Source organism: Polypterus senegalus, chromosome 8, assembly GCF_016835505.1.
Source record: "Polypterus senegalus isolate Bchr_013 chromosome 8, ASM1683550v1, whole genome shotgun sequence".
Taxonomy (NCBI): Eukaryota; Metazoa; Chordata; class Cladistia; order Polypteriformes; family Polypteridae; genus Polypterus; species Polypterus senegalus.
The window spans coordinates 162,578,416-162,601,970 of record NC_053161.1 but is presented as its reverse complement, the minus strand read 5'-3'; the positions used below and the strand labels follow the sequence as shown (position 1 = coordinate 162,601,970).

General features: G+C 40.7%; 1 protein-coding gene across 1 annotated transcript; it reads left to right on the top strand.

Annotated features, from left to right (window-relative positions):
- The first annotated feature begins 3,492 nt into the window (after positions 1 to 3,492).
- LOC120533268 (tripartite motif-containing protein 16-like) lies at positions 3,493 to 16,553 on the top strand. The gene is made up of 6 exons (XM_039760075.1): positions 3,493 to 4,106; positions 4,511 to 4,606; positions 6,296 to 6,529; positions 6,612 to 6,771; positions 6,887 to 6,946; positions 14,015 to 16,553. Exons 1-6 carry the CDS (start codon positions 3,516 to 3,518, stop codon positions 14,551 to 14,553), a joined length of 1,680 nt encoding a protein of 559 aa, XP_039616009.1. The 5' UTR covers positions 3,493 to 3,515; the 3' UTR covers positions 14,554 to 16,553.
- Positions 16,554 to 23,555: the final 7,002 nt, after the last annotated feature.

Here is a 23,555-nt window from a genome sequence, read left to right as displayed (position 1 = left end):
ACTCCAAAGTCTTCATTTTGTTTTTCTTCAGCCATTCAGAAGTGGATTTGCTGGTGTGTTTTGGGTCATTGTCCTGTTGCAGCACCCAAGATCGCTTCAGCTTGAGTTGACGAACAGATGGCCGGACATTCTCCTTCAGGATTTTTTGGTAGACAGTAGAATTCATGGTTCCATCTATCACAGCAAGCCTTCCAGGTCCTGAAGCAGCAAAACAACCCCAGACCATCACACTACCACCACCATATTTTACTGTTGGTATGATGTTCTTTTTCTGAAATGCTGTGTTCCTTTTACGCCAGATGTAACGGGACATTTGCCTTCCAAAAGTTCAACTTTTGTCTCATCAGTCCACAAGGTATTTTCCCAAAAGTCTTGGCAATCATTGAGATGTTTCTTAGCAAAATTGAGACGAGCCCTAATGTTCTTTTGCTTAACAGTGGTTTGCGTCTTGGAAATCTGCCATGCAGGCCGTTTTGCCCAGTCTCTTTCTTATGGTGGAGTCGTGAACACTGACCTTAATTGAGGCAAGTGAGGCCTGCAGTTCTTTAGACGTTGCCCTGGGGTCTTTTGTGACCTCTCGGATGAGTCGTCTCTGCGCTCTTGGGGTAATTTTGGTTGGCTGGCCACTCCTGGGAAGGTTCACCACTGTTCCATGTTTTGCCATTTGTGGATAATGGCTCTCACTGTGGTTCGCTGGAGTCCCAAAGCTTTAGAAATGGCTTTATAACCTTTACCAGACTGATAGATCTCAATTACTTCTGTTCTCATTTGTTCCTGAATTTCTTTGGATCTTGGCATGATGTCTAGCTTTTGAGGTGCTTTTGGTCTACTTCTCTGTGTCAGGCAGCTCCTATTTAAGTGATTTCTTGATTGAAACAGGTGTGGCAGTAATCAGGCCTGGGGGTGGCTACGGAAATTGAACTCAGGTGTGATACACCACAGTTAGGTTATTTTTAACAAGGGGCAATTACTTTTTCACACAGGGCCATGTAGGTTTGGATTTTTTTTCTCCCTAAATAATAAAAACCATCATTTAAAAACTGCATTTTGTGTTTACTTGTGTTATATTTGACTAATGGTTAAATGTGTTTGATGATCAGAAACATTTTGTGTGACAAACATGCAAAAGAATAAGAAATCAGGAAGGGGGCAAATAGTTTTTCACACCACTGTACATCAAACCTGCATCGTCACACTGTGGCAGATAGTCATTTATGGACAGTGGGACAGGACCACATGTTTGCCTGGGGGGTTGACAACTGAGATCCTGAACTGTTTCGTTATGTGGTGGGTGCAGCAACGTGCTGTACCACAGCATGCTCCCCAACCTGTATTGCTTATGTGACATAAAGATGTGACACGTGATTGCATTGGTGAAATCAGTGGAAGTTCTGCTGGCTACCACTCATTGTAATGTTATCCCTCAGTACAGTTCCAGTTGAAGTCCATACTGAGCCCTATGCAAGAATGCAGACAGCTCTTAGTGTCCATAGTGCGGACAGTGGTGAAGGGGTGGAAAGGTCCACGCCATTTGAGTTACATATATGGAAGAATTTGAGGACCTACTAAATCCCAACAGCACACCTTCCTTAGAAGAAGCAGAGTCAGGAGACTCAGAGGAGGACTCACTCTTTCACTGGAGCTGAAGTCGCTGAGGTAATTTAAAAACTCCTTTATGGTAGGGTTCCTGGGGAGGATGATATTTACCCTGAGTTCTTAAAGGCTCTAGATTGCTGTTGGGATTGTCTTGGCTCTGATGTTCTTTAACATTGTGTGGATACCTCAGGATTGGCAAACTGGAGTGTTGGTCCCCATCGTTAAGAAAGGGGACAAGTGGGTATGTACTAACTTTAGGGGGATCACACACCTCAGCCTCTCTGGGAAGGCCTATATCAGGGATCTGGAAAGGAAGATCTTGTTTTTGGTTGAGTCTTAGATACAGGAGGAACAATGCAGGTTTCATCCTGAGTATGGAACATTGGACCAGCTTTTTATCCTAATAAGGATTCTGGAGGTTTCATGGAAGCATGACCAACCAGTTTGCATATTTTTTGTGGACTTGATAAAAGGCATATGTCTATGTCCCTCAGTGTGTCCTGTGGAGGGTGCTTGTGGAGTATGGTGTACCAGGCCAACCATTGCTGGGTATTTAGTCCCTATACAACTGGAACCAAAGCTCAGTTTTCATTGCCGGCAAAAGTCAGACTCATTTCCTGAGCATGTGGGACTCCGCCAAAACTGAGCTTTGTCACCAATTCTGTTCATAATTTTTATGAATGGAATTTCTAGGTGCAGCCAAGGAGTGGAGGGTGTCCAGATTTTATCTCTGTGTTTTGCAGATGATGTGGTCCTGTTGCCTTTAGCAAGCTTTGACCATAAACACACAGTAGGACAGTTTAGAGCTGACATTGAAATGGCCAGGATGAGGATCAGCACCTCCAAGTCTGGGATCATGGTTCTCAGCTGGAAAAGGTTGGTGTGCTTTCATTAGGTTGGAGATAGGGTGCCGCCTCAAGCAGAAGAGTTTAAGTGTCTCGGGATGTTGTTCCTGAGTAGGGGAAGAAGGAACAAGAAAGGTGGATCGAAACAGCACCGGAGGACAATGTACCTGTCAATCATGGTGAAGAGAGAGCTGAGCTGAAAGGTGAAGCTCTCGATTCACTGGTCCATCTATATCCCTAACCTCACCTATGGCCATGAGCTGTGGGTAGTAACAGAAAGAACTACTGTGCATAACAAATACAACCAGCAGAAATGAGCTTTCTTTGCAGAGTGTCTGAGTTCAGCCTTAGAGATAGAGTGAGATAGGGTGAGAAGAGGAGACATTCGGGAGGAGGTCAATGTAGAGCTGCTGCTCCATTATGTTGAAAGGAGCCAGCTGAGGTAGTCTGAGCTCATGACTAGGATGACCCCTGGATGGAGCCCTAGGGAAGTTTTTTAGTCATGTCGAACAGGGATGAGACCTTGGGGCAGACTTAGGACACACCAGAGAGATCATATCTCTTGGCTAGTATTGGAAAGCTTTGGTATCCCCCCTGTAGGACTTAGAGGTTAAAAGGGATGTCTTGGCATTGGTGATTAGACTGCTGGTACCACAAAAAAAGAGGCAGAAAAAGAACTGATGTATGGATGGATGAATAAAGAACTATTAAATACTTTTCTCAGTTTCAGTTTAGTTTACAAAAAAATTAAGTGTTTTTTAAGGAAAAATGTATCAATATTTCAGCCATGTCTATGCAGTGGTGCCCCAAAGGTTTACTTGCTCTGGAGCTGCAAACACACAGTCCACTCCCTTTCCATTTTTGCAATTGCTGTCCCTACTGAGCCTTCTTTTATAATATTTTATAATTTGGCAAAACTGGAAACTAGACATTCCCCTTTAAACTACAATCAAACAGTGACGACTTGCAGATGACATAATGGTGGGTGTGTTCGCATTTCTTTATGTGAGTGAAATTACTTTTACTTTCATTTCTTCAGAAACAACACCTGTGTGCCAGACAAGACCTCTGTTCATGATGGCAGCAGCTAAACCTTCTGCGTCTGTGGTTCTGCATTCCTGCTCAATGTGTCTGGATGTCCTGAAGGAGCCGGTCAGCCTCACATGCGGGCACAACTACTGTATGGGCTGTATAAGTGAGTACTGGGACCAGTCAGAGACAGATGGAATCTACAACTGTCCTCAATGCAGGGAAATATTCAATGAGAGGCCAGTGATCAAAAGAAATGATATGATAAAAGATATAATAGAGAAAGTAAAAGACAAGGGAATAATTGTTTCTCCATCTCAGAGTTACGCAGGATCTGATGCTGTGCCCTGCGATGTGTGCACTGGGAACAAAATGAGGGCTGTGAAGACCTGCCTGACCTGTGTGGTTTGTTATTGTGAGATTCACCTTCAGCCTCACCTCGCGTCTGAAGCTCTGAGGAGACACAAAATGTTGGAGCCGACTGAAAATATCAAAAATAAACTTTGTAAAACACATAAGAAAGTCCTGGAAGTCTTCTGTAGGACTGATGACACCTGCGTCTGCTTAATGTGTGCAACAACTGAGCACAAAAGTCATGACATGGTGACAGCAGAAGAAGAGAGAGCTGAGAGACAGGTGAGGAGAAGAGTAGGAATGGGAATGATTAAGTGGGAAAACTGAGAAAAAAGATTCAAAAACAGTAAATATTGGCTTTTTAAGATTTGTGAAAAACTGAATAAAATAAAAACCTGAAGGCACAGCAATGTAGTGATTAAAGCTTTTCACCCTTTGCCATCTTGTGATTTGGAGTCACAGGTTTACGTTTCATTAGGTGCTTCTCTAATATGGAGTACCAGTTTTTTTTTAAATAATGTCTTTCATTTCTTTGTAAATCACGGGCAAATTCTCATCAGGTCTGGGAATTCTGTTTATCTTTAATACATGAAAGCCCGAAGCAATACATTTTTAAACTCTTCAAACACAGATCTTCAGGTTTGTCCACTCCACAAACATCTCTTCACCATTTTGTTTCCACACAGAGCCAGCTAGAGAACAGAAAGGCAGAAATGAAAAACAAAATTCAGGAGAAAGAGGAGGAACTGGAGGAGATGAAGGGCGCCGTGATGAGGATTCAGGTGAGTCGTGGGTTGTGTTTAGATAGCACAATGTAACGAGTACTAAAATAATATTGAAGTACTGTCAAATGTGCTAAGAAATGAGAAAAATGTAAATATTTTTTTTAGTAATAATGTAACTATAGTACTAATTTGTGAAATAATGATTGCATTTGTGCCATGTGAGGCAAACCGGAATAATAAATATGATAAAAAAACAATGAGCCAATTAATTCCTAAAACTCATAAAGTCAAGCCAAAGCCGAACAAAGCTACTTGTCTGTTCTTTGTTGACTCTGAATGCTATTAATATGCAGTTCTGGACAAAATTCTCACGTTTACCATAAGAATTGAACATAGCTTGCCACAAAACAAGAAGAAGAGTTTCATCACTTTATCAAATACATTGTTAAGATTTGGTATTGTTCTCCGCATATTGACTTGGCACAATTTTACACCAGATGCCCTTCCTGATGTAACCCTCCCCATTTATCTGGGCTTAGGACTGGCAAGAAGAAACACTCTGGTTTGTGCATCCCCTGTGGCTGGGTTATATATAATTATCAGGGTGCCTCGTGAGGAACTGTGGTATTGTATGAAGACGTTGGAAGTGGCAGAGTAGAGCATAAGAGTTGTACAGGATATATACGAGGGAAGTGTGACCGTGGTGAGGTCTGCGGTAGAAGTGACGGATGCATTGAACATGGAGGTGAGATTACATCAGGGATCAGCTCTGAGCCCTTTCTTATTTGCAGTGGTGATGGACAGGTTGACAGACAAGATTAGACAGGAGTCCCTGTGGACATTGTGATCTGTAGCGAGAGTAGGGAGCGGGTTGAGGAGACCCTGCAGAGGTGGAGATATGCTCTAGAGAGGAGAGGAATGGAGGTGAGTAGGAACAAGACAGAATACATGTGTGTGAATGAGAGGGAGGTCAGTGGAATGGTGAGGATGCAAGGAGTAGAGTTGGCAAAGGTGGATGAGTTTAAATACTTGGGATCAACAGTACAGATTAATGGGGATTGTGGGAGAGAGGTGAAAAAGAGAGTGCAGACAGGGTGGAGTGGGTGGAGAAGAGTGTCAGGAGTAATCGGTGACAGACGGATATCAGCAAGAGTGAAAGGGAAGGTCTACAGGACAGTAGTGAGACCAGCTGTGTTATATGGGTTGGAGATGGTGGCACTGACCAGAAAGCAGGAGACAGAGCTGGAGGTGTCAGAGTTAAAGATGCTAAGATTTGTATTAGGTGTGACGAGGATGGATAGGATTAGAAATTAATACATTAGAGGGTCAGCTCAAGTTGGACGGTTAGGAGACAAAGTCAGAGAGGCGAGATTGCGTTGGTTTGGACATGTGCAGAGGAGAGATGCTGGGTATATTGAGAAAAGGGTGTTAAAGATAGAGCTGCCAGGGAAGAGGAAAAGAGGAAGGCCTAAGAGAACGTTTATGGATGTGGTGAAAGAAGACATGCAGGTGATGGGTGTAACAGAACAAGATGCAGAGGACAGAAAGATATGAAACAAGATGATTTGTTGTAGCAACCCCTAATGGGAGCAGCCGAAAGAGGAAGAAGAAGTTAAGATTTTGAAACCTACACCTTTATTGTGATTCACATTTTGTGCTTGTTAATATGGCAGTTGGAAGAAGAAACTTCATGATATATTAAGAATATGTGACTGAGCTACATTCCTATGTTTTGTTTAAGTTTAGTACTCTGCAGACAGTGAAGTACAGGAAAATGAGGAGATCTTCAGGTCTCTCCTCCAGTCCATTGAAAGGCTGAGATCAGAGGTTACAGAGGTGATTAAAGATTATGAGAGGAAGGAAGTGAGAAAAGTTGAAGAGGTCATCAAGCGGTTGGAGAAGGAGATCAAGGAGCTGAAGAGGAGAGACACGGAGCTGGTCGAGCTTTCACAGACTGATGACTACATCTACTTCTTAAAGGTGAGAAGGCTGACCCAAAGGATACCAGCAGACCTGTTTGACACACACTCATCTCCTCCTTCTCTCAACTGCTCTCTTGTAGAAGCTGCCAACTCTCTGTGTCCCACAGGATGATAAAGACAAACCAGACATCAATGTAAATGGAGGCCTGCTTCCCGAGACTCTGAAGAAGAACCTGACTGATTTGAAAAGGAGTCTGAAGGAGATCAGTGGCTGGAAGTTTGTAAAAAGATGTGAGACTGGTGGGTTGTGTCTCCTTAAGTGACTTCAGTAAATCAAGAGAGACACTGAGGTACCGATTGTCATAAGTGCAGGAGGCTAAAATTCTGATTTTTGTGTTTTTTTTTCTCCTCTCAGGGGTCAGCTCTCCAGGTCACGTCCTACAGAATCTCAGACTTAGAGATCGGTTTTTAAAATGTAAGTCTGATCCTGTCGTGCTTTGGGTAAATTTTTTCATGATTTACTGTCCATGATTGAAGGCCAGTAGTTTTGTTTACTGTGTAAAGGACATACTCATTCGACAGGCAGAGGGTATGTATGTTGCAGAAGGATGTATGATGCTTGTAGTTTTGATTATACATAAACAGATGGTACTGTTACTCCCCAAATATATCATGTGCCATACTGGGATGTGTTAAGTAAACTCTACTGGGCTATGGGTAAAGCTGGAAAAACAGGAGTACTGCCTGCTTGATTGTGTTGTAGTCTGATACAGAATGAAGCTTGGACTATTAAGTGCTCGATGACCGAGTCACTGGGGATGTTATTACACAAATGAGAACTCAGCTTATTACAAACATCATGCTGTTAGTGTCTACAGATTATGTAAAGAAGCCTCTGATGGAATATCATAGGAAAAGTCACATAGTGTGATGCCAGCTTTACCTAACTGACCAGAGCACTGACTGTTTGTTATCTTGCACAGTTAGCATTATAAACAGTGCTCCGCTGTTGAAATGTTCTTATTTCTGAGCAGTGGTGGGCTCTAGTGGTGGAGGAACTAGAGGAAATCAAATACCCTGTATAAGTTTGACACCTGCCTGTGTTCTAAACTATTAAAATAGCAGGTGCATCAAAAGGATGGGACGAACATAATTTAATCAGTGCAGTTTATTTACGTTGTCTTATTTACCAATTTGAAATGTTTAATGCTACTTTCTGAAGTCACGCTGAATGCCCGTCTCACCCTTTTGATATTTTGTGATGTTCTTAAAGTTCTCGATGATCCATGAGACGCACCCTTTACTCTACTAAAAGGTTCAAACCTATCTAAATCTAAATAATATATCTCTTCCATCAACCTTTTTATTATCATATTTACTTAATCCAGCTCAGGATTATGGAAATTAAAGTCCATAGCCTGGACAAGGTAACAAGTGTATCGCAGGGTACACTCACATACAACAGTGCAAGAGAAATTAAAATAACCAATTAAATTGCAGGCTTATCTTTAGTAGAGTTAAATGTGTATTAATCACACACAGTCACACTTGCTGGAAATCTTTTTAGTGCATGTGGCTATTTCCAAGGCACTAACCACATGTCCCAGAAATCTGGCTTCCTTCTGCATGAGGGGGATAATTAGCTAGACTCTGAGTCCAGCTACTTCTTCTGAGTCCTTCTGATACTTCTTCTGAGAACTTCTTAAGTCCTTCCTTTAGGTAGGGGACAGCTTCTGCAAAGTTAGAGGGATGCACCAGTAGGTCATATCTAGCTAGACTACACAGCAGCTTTAGGCCAGGTTAGGGTTATAGTACAAGGATCCCTTTCAGAATTGGCTGAGGTTAAGAGTATTGTCCAGCAGGGGTCAGTACTAGGGGCGCTACTACTTTCAATATACAGAGTGGGCCATTTATATGGATACACCTTAATACAATGGGAATAGTTGGTGATATTAACTTCCTGTTTGTGGCACATTAGTATATGTGAGGGGGGGAAACTTTTCAAGATGGGTGGTGACCATGGTGGCCATTTTGAAGTCGGCCATTTTGGATCCAACTTTTGTTTTTTCAATAGGAATAGGGTCATGTGACACATCAAACTTGTTGGGAATTTCACAAGGAAAAACAATGGTGTGCTTGGTTTTAACGTAACTTTATTCTTTCATGAGTTATTTACAAGTTTCTGACCACTTATAAAATGTGTTCAATGTGCTGCCCATTGTGTTGGATTGTCAAAGCAACCCTCTTCTCCCACTCTTCACACACTGATAGCAACACCGCAGGAGAAATGCTAGCACAGGCTTCCAGTATCCGTAGTTTCAGGTGCTGCACATCTCGTATCTTCACAGCATAGACAATTGCCTTCAGATGACCCCAAAGATAAAAGTCTATGGGGGTCAGATCGGGAGACCTTGGGGGCCATTCAACTGGCCCATGACGACCAATCCACTTTCCAGGAAACTGTTCATCTAGGAATGCTCGGACCTGACACCCATAATGTGGTGGTGCACCAACTTGCTGGAAAAAATCAGGGAATGTGCCAGCTTCAGTGCATAAAGAGGGAAACACATCATCGTGTAGCAATTTCGCATATCCAGTGGCCATGAGGTTTCCATTAATGAAGAATGGCCCCACTATCTTTGTACCCCATATACCACACCATACCATCAATTTTTTTGTTCCAACAGTCTTGGAGGGATCTATCCAATGTGGGTTAGTGTCAGACCAATAGCGGTGGTTTTGTTTGTTAACTTCACCATTCACATAAAAGTTTGCCTCATCACTGAACAAAATCTTCTGCGCAAACTGAGGGTCCTGTTCCAATTTTTGTTTTGCCCATTCTGCAAATTCAGTGCGCCGATCTGGGTCATCGTCGTTGAGATGCTGCGGTAGCTGGAGTTTGTAAGGGTGCCATTTGTGAGTAGCTGAGAGTGGGAGAAGAGGGTTGCATTGACAATCCAACACAATGGGCAGCACATTGAACACATTATATAAGTGGTCAGAAACTTGTAAATAACTCATGAAAGAATAAAGTTATGTTAAAAATAAGCACACCATTGTTTTTCTTGTGAAATTCCCAATAAGTTTGATGTATCACATGACCCTCTTCCTATTGAAAAAACAAAAGTTGGATCCAAAATGACCGACTTCAAAATGGCCACCATGGTCAAAACCCATCTTGAAAAGTTTCCCCCCTCACATATACTAATGCGCCACAAACAGGAAGTTAATATCATCAACCATTCCCATTTTATTATGGTGTATCCATATAAATGGCCCACCCTGTATAAATAAATGATTTGGATAAGAATGTAAATAACAAGCTGGTTAAGTTTACAGATGATACTAAGATGGGTGGATTGGCAGATAATCTTGAATCCGTTGAATCATTACAGAGGGACTTGGACAGCATACAGGCTTGGGCAGATTTGTGGCAGATTAAATTTAAATGGAAGTAAATGTCAACTGTTACATGTAAGAAATAAAAATGTTAGGTTTGAATGCACAATGGGTGGTCTGATTACCAAAAGTACACCTTATGAGAAGGATTTAGGTGTTGTAGAGGGCTTGACACTATCAACTGCCAGACAGTGTTCAGAAGCCATTAAGAAGGCTAAAAGAATATTAGGGTTATGCGTAGATTACAAGTCCAAAGAAGATATGCTTAAGTTTCATAAGGCACTGGTGAGGCCTTTTCTGGAGTACTGTGTGCAGCTTTCATCTCCAGATTACAAAACGGACATAGCAGCGCTAGAAAAGGTCCAGAGAAGAGTGACTAGGCTGATTCCAGGGAAACAAGCTTTGTTGGGCTTAATTGGCCTATGTTTGTCTAGGTTCTTCTTATGTTCTAATGAATCCAATTAAGATCTTCTCCATGAGGCACTTAAATGTGGTGGGAGAGGTGCACAAGTCCCAAGGCATGACCACGAAGTATCACAATTAACGTCTGGTAGAAAGAGTAGTCTATTCACATGCCTTAGGTGCCAAACCAGCTGAACAGTAGCTGCTGTGTAAAACCAGGGAATTGTGCTAGCAGGATTCAATTCACAGGTTCAAGAGTACTCATGCGTCTGAAGCAGCTGGTACAAGACTGGCTTCCTGGCAGCATTTACCTATTTATAGTTAATCCAAAACCTCCAGCTGACTTCCTTTTTTTATGATGAGGACTCTTGGTATTTCCAATGGGCTTGAAGAAGCTTCAATTTCACCTGCGTCTACCATCTCCTGTATCTTCCCTTCTGTTACAGTATGTGATGCTTAGGGGTGTGGGTGCAGAAATGCCAAGGCAGCGCTACTCATTTTAAATGCCTGCTGAACTATGTCTGTTCTTGTGATGGCTAGATATTGTTGTTTTTCATGTATGTTAATTAGTTTCTACTTTGTTTTTGATGTATTTGAACAAATATGTTTCCTTATATAAGACAGTTCTGGATTTAATGAGTGGTATCATCTGTTCTTGACTTTTGCCTTGAGAGTTGTCATTACCCTGGTGAGGAGTGCAGTGCAAGAACAAAGCAGTTTGTATTATTGTGTTGTATTTCTGAGGTGGCCATGATAGACAGGCCATCTAGCTCCGTGAAGAGGATTACTTGTGCTGCTGTTTTGTGTGTTGTATTTACCCCATTTTTTGACACCCATTGCACATCCAACCTGCCTGGAAAGGGGCCTATTTCTGAACTGCCCTTTCCAAGATCTCTTCCATTTTTTTTTTCTTGTCTTCTTAGGGATTCAAGGCCAGGGGGTTCGGGGGGCTGTCAAAAAACAAGGCATGTTAAAACCCACTAAGGCATTCCTTGTGTGATTTTCAGTTATGCAAAAAATAAATTGTTGATGTTATTGTTATGGTATTGAGAATACTTCCACCCCTATATATATATATATATATATATATATATATATATATATATATATATATATATATATATATATATATATATATATATATATATTACTTCTTTATTAAAGACATTATATAAGCCTCTTCTTCGTTTCTAATTGGTAGACTAGAAACACCCATAAAAATCCCTTAAATGTTATCCTTGTGTTACCTGTGCACCCTGCGATATGTACACCTGGGAACATTCAGTGATGAGCTGCAATCTACCGAGACTACAGCATAGTCTGCACCTTTCCTTCTGCTTCACCCGGATTTCCATCACTATGTGGGCTGCACAAAAGCATCCCCTTGTGTCCCTACAAGACATGAATTGGGTAGAAAAGTGACCCCATATCCCCTCAGTAAACACAAACGTTTATATTTATACAGTGCTTTTCTCACTATTCAAAGTACTTTACATGGTGAGTGGGATGATGTGACAGCTGCCACTTTTCACCCGTATGGACACCACACGTTAACTATTAGGTGGTGAAGGGATGAGAACGATAGTTAGGCAATGAGAGACAGGGGATGATTAGGCGACCACAATGACTAGGCCATAGTGGAAAACTTAGCTAGGACATCGGGATACACGCTACTCTTGACTATGTCTATGTCAGCATAGCATGTAGCCTGAAGTTCAACTTTGCCCATTAAAAAGGAATGCTTCTTGACCACAGGGTGACCACTCAACACCTCACCATCACTTCTCTTATGTCTATCTCCCTAATCTGGGTGCTGTTCTGCTGCAAAGTGAATTGAGACAACTTTTTTGTTGAAAAAGATTGCAAGAAGAAATGTCAAAAATGAAAAAAAAAAAGCTCATTAACTAAAAATCAAAACCAATCTTTTGTCAAGCCCAAAGCTCCAAAAATCAAAGTCAAAGGAATCAAAGCACAGGCCAGGAAATCAATAAACAAAAATAGATTTGTAACAACCAAGGTTTGTATCCACAAACTTGGAAAGCTAGGAAGTCTTTGAGCTGACCTAAAGTATGAACGCTCTAAAGGGCCAAAAGCTCTGATTGTACTGCATAGCAGCATGGCTAGCAACAGTACGCAGACTAACCCCAAAATGGCGACAGCCATAGAAAAGAAAATAGTGTTGTGGAAAAATGGTTACAATATGCACAGTCATTAAAAAAAATGATATATATATATACCCAAATGCAAAAACCAAACCTGTAAATAATTTATAACAAAAGCAAATCATAAGAAGTGTAATGCCCAGATTTATTGATCTTCTCCCCAAACTTTGCTTTGAGTCCAGTTAACTTCATACCCTGAGCCCAACATACAAAATCTAACCTGACAAAGAGAGTCCAGCGGTCATCCTAATCTGATGTCCCATTAATATTTTAAGGTAATTAAGGCAGACTTCAAAAATGACCAATCCTATGGCCTTCTCCATTCCAAACCAGTCATTTTTTCCATCTCCCCTTTTTCTGTGGTGGTATTTTGTTTTGTTTTTTTGGGTTTGTTTTAGGACATTAGAACAATCTAGACAAGGACTTGCCGTTCAGTCCAATAAAGCTCACAATCCTCTCCACTTAACTCTCATAAAATAACATCAAGTCGAGTTTTGAAAGTCCCTAAAGTCTTACTGTTAACCATATTACTTAGTAGCTTATTCCAAGTGTCTATAAAAAAACCTTGCTAATGTTTGTGTGAAATTTACCCTTAACAAGTTTCCACTTTTGCCCCCATGTTCTTTACCACTCATTTTAAAGTAACAAGTCTCGAACCACTGGACTAATTCCTTCATAACTGTAAATATTTCACTCATTTTTCCCCTTAATCTTCTTTTGCTTAAACTGTAAAGGCTCAGCTCTTTCCTCATAACTTATCCCCTGTCACCTTTGAATCAGCCAAGTCGCTCTTCTCTTGACCTTTTCTAGCATTGCTATGTCCTTTTTATAGCCTGGAGACCCAGGGCTGGAAACAGAACTCAAGATGAGACCTCACCAGTGTGTTATAAAGCTTGAGTAGAACCTCCTGTGACTTGTACTCCACACATCAAGGCGCTATATAACCTGACATTCTGTTGGCCTTCTTAATGGCCTCTGAACACTGTCAGGAAGTCGATAGCTTAGAGTCCACTACAACTCCTAAATCCTTCTCATAAGATGTACTCTCGATTTTCAGACCTCCTATTATGTATTCAAACCTAACATTTTTACTTCCTATGTGTAATACTTTATATTTACTGACATCTGCCACAGATCTGCCCAAGCCTGTGTGCTGTCCAAGTCCCTCTGTAATGACTCAATGGATTTGAGATTATCTGCCAATTCACCTATCTTGGCATTATATGTAAACTTAAGCAGTCTGTTACTTATATTCCTATCCAAATCTATTATATAAAGCAAATTTTGCACCCATCTACTTAAGAACAGTCTTAACTCCCACTTTTTTTAGTTTGTTGTTAATACTTGAGTTACAGCAGCCCAACATTCCTTTTTATATGACACAAAACTATATTTTGTATTAAATAAGCTTGATATGTAGAAATGTACAGCACCACTAGTGGACATATTTAACTGAATAAACTGTTAAGTGTTTTAGAAGATTATCCAGGAATTACTGTGAATTTTGCAGGTTCAAGTCTCAGGTGTCACAATGATAGCAGATCTCTTCACTCGTCTTCTCTTCTCTTCCCTCTATTCAGACTCCTGTCCACTCACCCTGGACCCCAATACAGCAAACAGACGGCTTCACTTGTCTGAAGATAACATAAAGGTGACAGACAAGAAGACAGGGACCCAGTATCCCAATCATCCGGACAGATTTGACTATTGGGAACAAATTTTGTGCACAGAGGCTTTAAGATGGACTTCCTCTTACTGGGAGGTTGAGTGGAGTGGCAGTGGAGTGGCGATTGGGGTGACATATAAAGGAATCAGTAGGAAAGGAAAGAGCGAGGAGTGTCGCCTTGGACACAATAACAAGTCATGGTCTTTGACCTGCTCTGATACCAGTTTGTTTGTGTGGCACAATAACAAATCTGCTACAGTCAGTGTGCCCAACAGTCACAGAATAGGCGTGTATCTGGACTGTCTCACCGGTTCCTTGTCATTTTATAGCATCTCAGACACTATGACCCTCCTACACACATTCAAAATCTCCTTCACTGAGCCAGTCTATCCAGGGTTTGGGGTTGGATGGGACTCCAGTATAACAATCTGTCCACTGAACCTGTCTGACTAGTGACCGGTACCCCCTGCAGATCACTTTATGTTATTCTGTCATACAGGCTACCTTGTTATTTTGGACTGCAGTAGGAAAGCCTTTGGTCTTTGCTGGAGCTCATTTCAATCCTTGTACCTCACCGAACACACACACACACAAAGAGTCACTGGCTGCCCTGCCATGTCTTTTCTTACAATGACCCTGGACAGATGTGGTCAGCTGAGCCTCCATCTTTCAATGTGGTCATCATCAAGAAAACAGTTTACGTTCAGCAAAATTTAAACTCAGCCTGAAGCAGAATACCATGGCACGTTGAGTCGAATTCCCATCACCCAGAAATTGATATCCTAATTTGTCTTGTAAATATCAAATAACAAGTACAAATCTGAAATCAGAGCCGTCTGGTAAATTCTTTTTGTTTGTTGTATTTTAATCCACGCAGTGGCACAGTGGTTAGCACTGCTACTTCACAGCTCCAGGAGCCTGGGTTCAAACTGGTCTGATTACTGGCTGTGTGACATTCCCATCAACTTTCAGGGTCCATGTAAGTTTTTTTCTCAATTTCCCACTCCTATCCCAAAGTCCTCTGTTTTTGATAAGTCTAAAAATGGGCAGCTTATGCGTAGAATGTACCCTGATATGGACTGGCATCTTGTCCAAGGATGGTTCCTGTCTTAAGGTCAGAGTGATATTTTGCTTCTTAAAAGTAATGGATGAACTAATGACCCCTTTTTTCTTTATTCTATTTACTGATGCTTTCTTATATCTGTTTTTAGTCAGCTTGGCTGACAAAATGATGATGCTGACCACCATTATGTTAGCAGTTATGCAGTATATAGTGACTTCACCAGGTAGGCAGGCGAACTAAATCAAATCAGCTGGCCATGACGGAGAGTGGCTTCCCACCAAGACCATGACAGAGATGATGTAATCCACAAATGACATGAAGGGTTTATAGAACTGCAGAATAAAACATAAAGGATTGGATCAACAAATCTGCAGAGTAATATTTAGAGACTAGAGTTGGTGAGGCAACATGGCAAACACAAGAGAATAATGAAATATTTACTATGAGAGGATGCCAGTTTAATTGCCCAACTACATTCAAAAGTGTAACCACCATCAGAGCAAACTCTATCTGCCCTGTCCAAAGCTCCAGGATGGATGGATGGATGGATGGATGGATGGATGGATGGATAGATAGATAGATAGATAGATAGATAGATAGATAGATAGATAGATAGATAGATAGATAGATAGATAGATAGATAGATAGATAGATAGATAGATTGTGACCACCAGGGTTGACAACTCAGAGCAACAAACACCAGGCACAACTCAACCAAACACAATTTTAGATAAAATAAAAGGTGGCTCAATAAATAATAATTTTTCAGCAATTTCTTCAATCAGTCCAGCACAATCAATAATGCAATTAGTCACCTTCCATCTCTTTAGTGTGGTTTATTTTAAATATTATGTGCTTAGAGGGTCTCACTTTTAGTTTATAGAGTAGCTTATTACTTATAACTACAAAGCACAACCAGAAGGATCCTTTGCTGATTTTCGCTCCTATTATTGATAAGATGCAGATGGGCTGAAGAGTGTAGAGCTACTTATTAATTTGAAAAATTGAATTTCATGCTATTTTTCTTAACATTTGATTGGATTGTTATCCTTCTATCATCAGCTTTCCTTAGGGATTTATGACACTAAGATGATCACACATGTTGATTACCTATGGATGTGCAATCATGGTTTACTCTTTAATTAAACAAGCCATAACAATTGTGCAGTGATTTCATATTATTTTGCATCTTCTTAAGTGTTTATCGAGAGGAGGTTGATTATTGTTTTCATTGTCATTATTAATATATTTTTTTTAAATTATCGTTCTGTTTGTTGATTTTTTTTTTTTTTAAGTATAAGTGTCAAAGACATATGGCGCACCACAAGATTAACACTTTAAGAATGCTGTAGTTTGGTAAAAGTCGTATAATAAAGAGGGTGAATACTTATGTGTTTTATATTTGTAATTCATTTAGACTAATTTGTAGAGATCTTTTTTTACCTTTGACATTAAAGAGTCTTTTTTCTGTTGGTCAATGTCAGAAAAGCCAAAATGAATCAACTGTGATTATTGTATAACTTGTAAAATGTAAAAACCTGAAATGGCACAAATGAAATTAACTATTCCACACTCACCTTTGCAATCTTTACGGGGATATGGCAGCCCTGCTCTTTACTAAGATTGACTTTTATTGTGAATTTCATGCTGTTTTTCTTTACATTTAAATGGACTGTTGTCCTGTCATCAGTTTTCCTTAGGGACTTATGACACTAAGATGATCACGCCTGTTGATTACCTACAGATGTGTAATCAAACCTCCAAGCTCTGGTAGTTATTTTTTGTCAGTCCCATTTTCCTACATTTTTAGAAGATCAAACCTCTAGTACCATCACTTTGTATTTCCACTGGACTCTCACTGCTCCCCATTTCTACCTTTCTAACTGTGAAGCTTGCTATTTCTCAAATAAGCACTGGCTTTACTTTATAAGGGTCATTTCTTTACTTTTTCTAATTGGAACACGGACAGGTGAAGTGACTTGCTCACCGTTACACAGTGCCAGTAGCAGAATTTCAGCCTACAACCTCAGAGTTTGAAGTCCAAAGCCTTAATTATCCACTACATCACACTGCCCGACTTGGCTTAAGGCTCCTGGACATGTGTGAATTGATCCTCCATGACAAAAGTAGGGTATCTGAATGAATTTCTCCTTCAGTGGACTGACATCTCATTTCTGTTGGTTTCCCATTTTGTGCCCAGTTCGGCCAGGATAGACTCTGACTTTCTGCAACTCTATAATGAAAGGACTGGGTTTAGAAAACAGAGAGCCTAACTCTTCTCGAATGTCAGTCAGAATTTTTTTTTTTTCATTTCTATTATTCACACTCGGGTATATTTGATGGCTTTGTATTTGATGTTTCTCTACCTGAAATGTGTAACAGGCTGCAGGTCAGTCTTATTGGATATAGCGCATAAAGGATGCTGTGGTGATACAGTGCATTTCTCATAACACACCAAGAAATTAATCAGTCACTCTTTGTATACCTCCTTTCACAAGCCCAGCATCAACAGGTAAAGCAAATTCATGTACATTTGAAATAAAAAAAAAAATAATAATAATACGCAAGATCATTCAATACTGGATAAATGAGACAGAAATATATGTTGTGTAAAAAAATGAAAAGAAGTGGGAAAAAAAGATGGGCAGCCAGAGCCAACCAGACAGCAGAACCAGGATAACGGCACCGAGAACAGCAGATTCACTTCGCTGATCACGGAATGTCAGTGAGAAAGAGACTTGTCAAAATAATATAATATCGAACATAAGGCTAGTATTAGTGATCCATTGCTTGGGTGCTGCTATTATGATACATTTTGTGTCCATTATGGTATCGAACAGGAAGCCAGTGTTAGCAATCTATTGTTTGGGTTATGCCATTATGAGACGTTTTGTGTCTGTTACTGATAAGCAGTTGCCACGTTGGACAGCTGGGAGTGTGCGACGTGTGAAACACCATTATTTTCACATAGAAAAGGTCAGTACCCTACACTTCCTGGCTGTCCAAGTTTGTTGATTGAATCAAAAACCTCAGAATTATTATTGTTGTTTGTTAAAGGCAATTCTGTTTGTTGTGACTTATGATGTGATTCTTGTTACGTGAACTTCCGGGTCTTCCTTCGTGTAGGCTATTTACTGCCTCAGTTTCACAAACTGATTAAATGTATTCATTTGAACTCTTGTATTTCTGTAGTAGCGATGATACATTGATCCTTTAGCTCTGTGGAAAAGATTACTAGTGTGTATTCTTTTTACCCCATTTTGTGTCGCCCGCTGCTTGCACAATAAACCTGGAAGGAGGTCTGCGCCCGTGAGCGGCAACTGAACGGCTTTTATTTGCTAAACAGCAGCGCAGCGCCTGCTGCTATGCGCGTTATGTTCGCTGATAATAACCACGGTTTTGTTTGTTTAATTGGTAAGATTTCATTTACAGTGAATCGAAAAAGAAACATGTGAGAGTTTACCTGTCTTTATTCAGGTTTCACAGCCAGATATGGTATATGCGCGCAAGGAAATAACTATGGAGCTCAAAGCCATGGTCTCACACACAGGCGTTTGCAGGCTGACGGACGGGTCCACGTTGTTTGCATGGGGGTAGTAATAGCGTCCGGAATGTTCGATTTTGTTCAAAGGTGGTTTAATGTTTATTTATTTTGATTTGTTTACTTCAACTAAGCGTATAAATATGTTTATAGTTGAGGGCCATCGTAATGTGTATACATATAAAAATTAATTTAAGAAGTGTGGTCAGATTTCCCCATAGTAGGTGGTTGAGCCTGGGTGTCGAGTTCGGAATAACTGCAGCCTCTGTGTAAACTTCGCGGTCCCGTACGGAAACTGTCGATCGATGTGTCGAGAATTGTCGAGTGAGAGCAGAGTTAGCTTGGGGATTAGTCATGTTGGGCTGACGTTTTATTGAAGGGCTGCTATATTTTCCTATGTCTTAATGGTATAACTGGATTGTGAGAGGAAAGCCGTTTTTCTCCCTCTCTATCTCTCTTTTTGAGAGTGACACAATGTGGGTTAATTTACGGTGTGGTTTTGATTTGGTGATACCCACTTGTGATTATTCAAGGGACCTGTATTTTTGAATGCAATTTTTTTCTTTTCACTGTGAATATTCTTCACTCGTATAACTCACAAAAAAAGTTGTTTTTTTTTTCTTTATAAGAAAAACATAAGGGACATTTATTGTGCCATTGTTTGATTTCCTTTTTATGTTTCTCACTTTACCCTTGGCCCTGGTCGGTTCCACGGTCACGCTACCTGAAAGCCGACTGCCCCACAATAGATTTATTTGATAGTCTTTCTCTCTCTCTCTCTCAATTTCCCTTTCCAATACTTCTTCCATTGTTTCCCTACATGGTGCTTTTGTGAGTTTTTTCCCATGCCTCTTAGAGAGTCAATGTAGGGACCTATCAAAAAAAGGACCCGTTAAAGCCGAGTGAGGTATTCCTTATGTGATTCTAGTCTGTACAAGAAATATATAAACTGCTCAAAAAATTAAAGGAACACTTTGAAAACATATTAGATCTAAATGGAAAAAAAAATCCTTTTGGATATATATACTGACATGGACTGGGTAATGTGTTAGGAACGAAAGGATGCCACATCATTTGATGGAAATGAAAATGATCAACCTACAGAGCCCTGAATTCAAAGACACCCCGAAAATCAAAGTCAAAAAACGATGCAGCAGGCGAGTCAATTTTGCTGAAATTTCACTGCAGCAACTCCAAATCGTACTCAGTGGTTTGTATGCCCCCACGTGCTTGTATGCACGCCTGACAACTTTAGGGGGAGAAGCATGCTCTTAATCCAACCTGGCGGTATCAGATGGACCAAAACATAATGTCCCATAGGTGTTCTATTGGATTGAGGTCAGGCGAGTTAGCATGGGAACAAGTCAACGGTATCAATTCCTTCATCCTCCAGGAACTCCTCCTTCATCCTCCTGCATACTCTCACCACACGAGGCCAGGCATTGTCATGCACCAGGAGGAACCCAGGACCCACTGCACCAGCATAGGGTATGACAATGGGTCCCAGGATTTCATCCCGATACCTAATGTCAGTCAAGGTGTCATTGTCTAGCCTGTAGAGGTCTGTGCGTCCCTCCATGGATATGACTCCCCAGACCATCACTGAACCCCCCCACCAAACCATTCATGCTGAATGATGTCACAGGCAGCATAACATTCTCCATGACTTCTCCAGACCCTTTCATGTCTGTCACATGTGCTCGGGGTGAACCTGCTCTCATCTGTGAAAAGTACAGGATGCCAGTGGTGGACCTGCCAATTCTGGTATTCTATGGCAAATGCTAATCAAGTTCCATGGTGTCAAGCAGTGAGCACAGAGCTCACTAAAGGACGTCGAGCCCCCAGGCCACCCTCATGAAGTCTGTTTCTGATTTTTTGGTCAGAGAGATTCACAAAAGTGGCCTGCTGGAGGTCATTTTGTAGGGCTCTGGCAGTGCTCATCCTGTTCCTCCTTGCCCAAAGGAGCAGATACCAGTGTGTCCTGCTGATGGGTTAAGTTCCTTCTACGTGGGGCCCTGTCCAGCTCTCCTAGAGTATCTGCCTATCTCTTGGAATCTCCTCCATGTCCTTGAGACTGTACTGGGAGACACAGCAAACCTTCTGACAATGGCACATATTGATGTGCCTGCTATCCTGTGCCAGCTCTGTATGGTCCAGGTGTGGCCTCATGCTACCAGTAGTGACACTGACCGTAGCTAAATACAAATCTAGTGAAAAAACAGATGAAGAGGGAAAAATGTCACTGGCCACCCTCCACCTATTAAACTATTCCTGTTTTGGGGGTCGTCTCCTTGTTGCTCCTCTAATTAACCTGCTGTTAATTTCATTAACACCAAAGCAGCTGAAACTGATTAACGACCCCCTCTGCTACTTAACTGACCTGATCAATAGCCCAGAAATTTCATTGACTTCATGCTATACTCTGATTGAAAAGTGGTTCTGTAATTTTTTTGAGCAGTGTATATATATATATATATATATATCCATCCATTTTCTAACCCGCTGAATCTGAATACAGGGTCACGGGGTTCTGCTGGAGCCAATCCCAGCCAACACAGGGCACAAGGCAGGAACCAACGCTGAGCAGGGTGCCAACCCACCGCAGGACACACACAAACACACCCACACCAAGCACACACTAGGGCCAATTTAGAATCGCCAATCCACCTAATCTGCATGTGTTTGGATTGTGGGAGGAAACCGGAGTGCCCGGAGGAAACCCACGCAGACACGGGGAGAACATGCAAACTCCACGCAGGGAGGACCCGGGAAGCGAACCCGGGTCTCCTAACTGCGAGGCAACAGTGCTACCACTGCGCCACCATGCCGCCCTATATATATATATATATATATATATATATATATATATATATATATATATATATATATATATATATATATATATATATATATATATATATATATATATATATATATATATATATATATATGGTCAGCTATTGTACAATGACTGCTGCCATCCAGTGAAGCTTTGAAGTGAAGCTTTTTCCTATTAATAACAGTGGGATGCCTTCAGGGCATTTATAGGTGAGCTTCTCGTCAATAAGGCTGTGCCAGTTATTTTATACTCCTATGATGGTCCTTTTACCCTGAAAGTAACCAATCTAATAAGAACACAGTTATGATTTAAGTGTTTTGAAATGTGCAAAATATTGTGAGCACTAGGTGGCATTGTAGCACCACAGACACATTTAAATTAATCTTGTTGGCAGACGCTTTTATCCAAAGTGACTTAAAAAAAGAGGTAAACATCACTGAGTAACATTAGGCCTGGGCCTGTTTCTTCAGTAAGTGTAATAGAACAGACAACACAATTTGATTGTTGCAAGTGAAGAGATGTAATAACTAATAATTTACAATTACAATACTGCAATTAAACTCAAACAACATATTAACCAACAATATAAGATATCACAGAGCAAAGATGTTTTTTTTTCTCTCTCTCTCTTTTCAGTTTGACAGATATTAACAAAAAAGATGGGTCTTTAATTGCTTCTTAAATATTTTGAAGGAGTCAGCAGTACAGATAGTGGCGGGTTGCCCCTTCCACCAACTAGGAACTACACAGGGAAAGAGTTTGCATTAAGACTTAATACCACATAGAGGTGGCATCACCAGACGCTGGTCACTGGCAGATCTGAGTGGATGAGAAGGAGCACAGCACCTCACCAGTGTCTCCATATACACAAATGCTGACTCATTGACTTCCCTGTAGGCCAGAATCAGGGATTTGAGTTTAATGTGTGCTACTACAGGGAGCCAATGTAATAATAATAATAATAATAATAATAATAATAATAATAATAATAATAATAATAATAATAATAATAATAATAATAATACATTTTTTTATATAGTGCCTTTCCCATGCTCAAGGAACTTGCAGAATATAAGAAAGAACGGCAGGGTATACATTATATAGCATTGTACAAACCAAATAAATAAAGAAGATTACGACAGTGAATTCAGAGGTCTAGCGCACACACACATACAGGTTACATGAGCATCTTGACAGAGAGGTAAACTGAGAGAAGGGTAATAAAGTCAAGTAGAGCTAAAAGCCTTCCTGAACAGATGAGTTTTGAGTTGTTTTTTAAAAGAATTCAGGGAGTCAGCTGACCTGATTAATGTAGCAACCTAAAGAGAGGAATGACATGTGCCCAACTCGGCTGGTTGAATACAAGACGGGCCACTGAATTCTGGACCATCTGCTCTGGATTGATAGCGCAAGTGGATACTCCTGCCAGGAGCGAGTTGCAGTAGTCCAGACGTGATAAGACCAAAGCCTGGACCAGCAGTTGTGTTGCATTCTCTGTCAGATAATATCTACACTTGCGAATGTTGTACAGCTTGAAATTGCTTGAACTAGAACTGGTAGAAATGTGGTCAGAAAAAGATAGCTGCTCATCAATCACCACACCAAGGCTGCATATTTACCTATCTATCTATCTATCTATCTATCTATCTATCTATCTATCTATCTATCTATCTATCTATCTATCTATCTATCTATCTATCTATCTATCTATCTATCTATCTATCTAATATGTGTTAGTGACAGCGAGCCAAGCTGTACAGACAACTGCAAAGACACAAGTCCCACGTTCAAATAATAAATTACCTTAACAAAGAGCTCTTTTTGAGTATAATGACCTTCAGATAAGAACAATTGCAGTTATTTTTTTCTCTTCTTCTTCCTCTCTTCTCCTCCACATCTCCCAGTCAAGCTTTCTCCTTCTTCTTCTCCTGGGTGAGGCTGAGCGACTCCTTTCATCCAAATATTTCCGGTATTAAAGTAGACCCCATTAGAAGAATATTCAGGTCAAGTGG